At 44.1% G+C, this 5,149-nt stretch overlaps 1 protein-coding gene across 1 annotated transcript; it reads left to right on the top strand.

The window, feature by feature from the left end:
* Positions 1-475: 475 nt before the first annotated feature.
* LOC117861619 (germin-like protein 8-7) lies at positions 476-1,695 on the top strand. Its single transcript, XM_034745191.2, has 2 exons — positions 476-667; positions 875-1,695. Exons 1-2 carry the CDS (start codon positions 550-552, stop codon positions 1,435-1,437), a joined length of 681 nt encoding a protein of 226 aa, XP_034601082.1. The 5' UTR covers positions 476-549; the 3' UTR covers positions 1,438-1,695.
* Positions 1,696-5,149: the final 3,454 nt, after the last annotated feature.

Below are 5,149 nucleotides of genomic sequence, written 5' to 3'. Positions count from 1 at the left end.
TCAACACCAGCCCGCTCCCACACATGCCTCCGCTCCACCGCTGACGGATGGCCCCCACCTATCATCCCCAACCTCCGACCGAGATCGACCACATCTCCCTTTGTTTTTTGTTTGTTCCTTAGCTCCCTAGAATTTTGATGTACGAGATTGATCAAATTGAAATGTGTGCCACTCAGGGTAACCATCTTATTTATGCCATTCAACACAGAAAGGAACGGGTATACTTTTTCTATATTTGGCCAGGAGCAAAGAGACCTGATCAGATTTGGTAGTAGCGTGTCAAAATATTGAAAGCGATATAGCTTTCAAAGGTTGATGTAGCTGTGTTGTTCCATCAGCAGGTTCTAGCAACCAGAGACCAGTTCTTCTGTTGGCCGGTTCAACGTGTGACTTACTCAGTTGTTCTGGCGTTCACGATGCTACCGTGCTGTGGCTATATAAACACATCCATCCCCCTTCTTCCTCACCAAAGCATCAAGAAAACAAACACAAGGAGCTGGTTAGCCTACTGCGAAAAGCACCGACAAAGAAGCACGAGGAGAAACAAAAATGGCCCCCTCCTCCTACTTCCTTCTTGCTGTTTTTCTAGCATTGGTCGCTTGCCAGGCTAATGCTTCCGATCCTAGCCCACTCCAGGACTTCTGTGTAGCTGACAAGCACTCTCCTGGTATATGCATGAACACTGGCTTAGTTTAATGCATGTTTTGATGTTAATGTAGTAAACACGAATCAAAACAAGTGCTCTTCTGTCAGAGTGCACATCTTCCTGTTTCTATTTTCCTTCTTCGTTCTTTGCATACAGTGAACTTCTAATCTTCTGCGCTACCTAGTTTCTGATCTATGTGTATCTATTTGGCTTCTTCTATGCATACAGTGAAGGTGAATGGGTTTGCTTGCAAGGACCCCATGGCCGTGAATGCAGATGACTTCTTCAAGGCAGCTAAACTTGACGAGCCTAGGAACACCGCGCATAGCAAGGTGGGATCTAATGTCACATTGATCAGTGCCTTGCAGCTCCCTGGTCTCAACACTCTAGGCATCTCTCTAGCTCGCATTGACTATGCACCCCTAGGTGAGAATCCACCACACACCCACCCACGTGCCACTGAGATCCTAACAGTGCTTGAGGGGACCCTCTATGTTGGGTTTGTCACCTCCAACCCAAACAACACATTGTTTGCCAAGGTCCTCAACAAGGGTGATGTGTTTGTATTCCCCGAAGGGCTCATCCACTTCCAGTTCAACCCCATCCACGACAAGCCAGCGGTTGCACTCGCTGCGCTCAGCAGCCAAAACCCTGGGGCTATTACCATCGCTAATGCGGTCTTTGGATCAAAGCCACCAATCTCGGATGATGTGTTGGCCAAGGCATTCCAGGTGGAAAAGGGGACAATTGATTGGCTCCAGGCTCAGTTCTGGGAGAACAACCACTACTAAACTAAATCAAGCACGGGTTTCTTTGTATGGAAAGTTTGGTTGACATGCATTTTGCAAACAACTACTTGTTTCTAGTTTCTACAATCTGAAAGTTATGTAAAATAAATGGCAGTATTTATATACTGCTACTGTTGCTGTGTGCCTACGAGATGTACTGTCCTGTTTGGGATACATATATTCATGTACGGGAAGCTTATATAAAATTAACTTATGGACCCGGTTTTATCTATGAAAATAAATGTTGTAGCATGTGAGTTTATAATGAACCTGCAACTTTTGACTTTTGAATGAAACAAGTTATTGTACATGCCCTAGCTCTAGGGATAGCAAAGCATATGTGCCGCGCAGCGTTTTCCAGGCCCACTAAAGGTCTGAGGCCCTGGTCAAGTAGAATCTCCCTGGCCTTCCTCCATGCAGTACACACCCTAGCTTCTCTGGGCGTCGTCGATGCGTGAACAACCAACGAATAGATGTAGTAGTTGCTCTTGCAACCGACCATCTGGGACCGGCACACCACGAACGACAACCACTCTGGGCTCAAGAACAGCGCATGATCGCTGGCCAGCATCCCCTTGTCGTCAGGCACATACACTTCGAAGTTCATGGCCGTGAGGAAATAATGGTATAGTAGTTAACGCAGGTGTGGGTTTCCTGCAGCTGTTGGTGACCAATTGCATCATCCGATGCGTAAGACCGAATTAAGCATGAGAGACAACTTGGGAACACTAGTATTATATGTGTTTAGTGACTAATGTGTTTCAATGTTTGTTACTTTGGGTTAGGTGCAGTGTAAGGATATTATATTAAGCAATGGTCGTTGTAATGTTAGTGTCATTATCGGCACCGTCAACTCTTCCGTACATGAGTCCATGCATGGTTTGAATGGTGCGCCTCAATTTCCTTTGCGATCGATCCACCAATTAGCCATTATCTTTTACCATATGTGTGATTATGTCTTTATATCTTCACAAATTACAATGCTACATTAGCCATTTTAATGCGCTGGTAATATGTAACCACTATTGTGTAGGAATTCATTTTCTGACTCAAAAAAATCTATGTAACCACTATTGCGCTGGTAATATGTAACCACTATTTCTCGCCATTTGATGGGCCTTCACCAGGACGCTGAGCGCCCTATGTAAGACACATGATTTAATTATACTTCTTTAGGGCCGCTATGCGCCCTATATACATCCAGTCGACGAGCCCCCGGGCCTCCACTTATGGGCCTGGATCGACATAGTCTCTGGGAATCCTGTTCCGGGCCCAGTCTTGGTCTCTAGGAGTCATATTCCGGGCCCAGACTTGGTCTCTGGGTGTTGAGGCCCTGGACATAGTCTCTAGGAGTCCTGTTTGGGGTCCAAACTTAGTATGGGAGTGTGTTAATGGCTCTGGACTTGCACTACCGGACATCGGGACTTTGCCGAGTGCCAGGGGCACTCGGCGAAGCCTGAAAAACACTCGGCAAAGCGTTTTCCGAGTGTTACACACGGCATATGACACACGGCAAAAAATCTGTCAGCAAATGCTGATTTGCCGAGTGTTTTGTGTCAAGCACTCGGCAAACACTTCGCCGAGTGGCCAAAAAACACTCGGCAACCAATTTTTCAAAAAAAAAATCCGGCCACCGGCGGGGAGGGCAGGGAGAGGAGGGAGGGGGCAGGGAGGGGAGGTCGGAGGAGACGGGGAGCCTCGGGGGGGAGGGTGCGGAGTGGGGCTCAGGGGGTGGTGGCCTGGTGGGCCGGGTGCGGAGGAAAGGGGGCGCGGTGGGTTACGTACGTAGGATATTTTCAGGTTTGCCGAGTGTCCCCGATTGGGGCACTCGGCAAAAAAAAAATTCATTTATTTGAGAGAAAAAAACTTGTTGCCGAGTGTAAAAAATAAAACACTCGGCAAACCTTTTGTTTGCCGAGTGTTAAAAATAAAACACTCGGCAAAGCCTTGATTTACCGAGTGTCATTACTTTGCCGAGTGTTTTTCACGAAACACTCGGCAAAGAGCTCTTTGCCGAGTGCCCGAGGGAATACACTCGGCAAATAAAAATACACTCGGCAAATTAGAGATTTCCCATAGTGTTGATCTGGAGTATGTTTTGGGCCCAAATATGCTAGTCCTGTTTAACTCAGTTTGGAGTATGTTGAGGGCCCGGACTTAGTCTCTTGAAGTCGTGTTCAGGCCCTAGATTTTAGTCTCTAGAACTCCATTTCAGGATAAGACTTAGTATTAGGAGTCCTATTCGGGACCTAGACTTAGCCAGTATGTTGAGGGCTCCAAATCTATGTATCTAGGAGTCAAGTCCTCGAGGCCCTGTCTCTATATTCAGGGGTTATGTTTTCAAAGCTTGGAGATATATCTCCAACAGATAAAACAAACCACTGTATGCTCAACTAATAAATGTTATTATATGTTCATTAAATTTATATGTAACATTGTCTAGAAATTACTTGTTTGCAAGGAAAGTATATTGTTATAAGAAAAGATATAGGTAGGTGAAGGAGATGCTTATCTGTAGTTGATTTAGTGAAATAATGTAGGCACTACTAATGTGTTTAATTTGATGAACAACTGTATGTCCATATCATCTATTTTAAACATTCTCTTGAAAGTTACTTAGTTTTTGAGGAAATAGTTTACTATATAGATTAGTTATTTTAATTTGTTGAACATGATTAACCACAGCAGTCATATATACATGGCCCAACTAAACAGCACTTAATTTTGATATGCAGCTGCTTATTATTGCCTCAGAAGGAGCAAGTAAGTTATGGTTGCAAAAGGTTACCATCTTGAACCCTGCATCCCAATAGCAAAAAGAAAAGAAAGGGATACTTTTTCTTTTGATAAGAGCAAAGAGAAGACGTCAAATTTGTTAGTTGACTGGATGATGCATGACGTGTATCGTTTTACATACACCACAGTGGCACGCAGCCACATGCTTCGCCTAACTAAATACCATTTCTCATCTGTCCAGCTGCTTGCGTCTTGCCTGAGGAGCACGTGGTATGTGTGATACGAACAAAGTCAAGAAGGTGACTAGACAGACCACGTAGTTTTTGATCTGGTATTGATGGAGGATTTATATTACTTGTTTAACTTGCAAGTAACCACTCCAACACAATGGCGACCAAGTAAATGTTGGTAAAACTAGTTTAATACAATTTATGTGATCTTGCATAACTGGTGGTTTCACACCATTATGCTGATGTTTTTGTACTGTTTACATTTTTTGTGCATACAAGACTTGTAACACCCTAAATTTTCAATTTTGCAACTGAATAAAAATTTATTAGAATTTTCTAGAATTTGTTTAAGCTTGTTTAAGGATTTAAGGCTTTTCTAAGGTTTTATTCAATTTCTTAGGCATTTAAATGTTTTTTCTAAAATTTAATTAATGAATCTTAGGTTTGCATTGTTGCATCCCTGGTGTTGCATTGATTTTGGTTGCTGAGTTCAAATTTCATATTTGAATTCATTTTGTTTGAATCTGTTTTAAAATAGCAAAGTTTCTTCTTCTTCTTTGTTTTCTTCTTCTACTTCCACCTTGCAGGCCGGTCGAGGAGTATGAAGAGGTGCACCCTAGGTGTGGCGGGCGATCGAGCGACTGGTACAGCGACCGGAGCCCCAGCCCGGACAGCCCGGAACCAGGGGCCTTTGGTCGCCGCATCCAGAAAGCGCTATTCCCACAGCGCTTCCGACTGCCCTTCAACAT

Source organism: Setaria viridis, chromosome 6, assembly GCF_005286985.2.
Source record: "Setaria viridis chromosome 6, Setaria_viridis_v4.0, whole genome shotgun sequence".
Classification (NCBI taxonomy): domain Eukaryota; kingdom Viridiplantae; phylum Streptophyta; class Magnoliopsida; order Poales; family Poaceae; genus Setaria; species Setaria viridis.
Note: the sequence above shows the minus strand (reverse complement) of the source record. Positions and strands in the feature narration are given on the sequence as shown.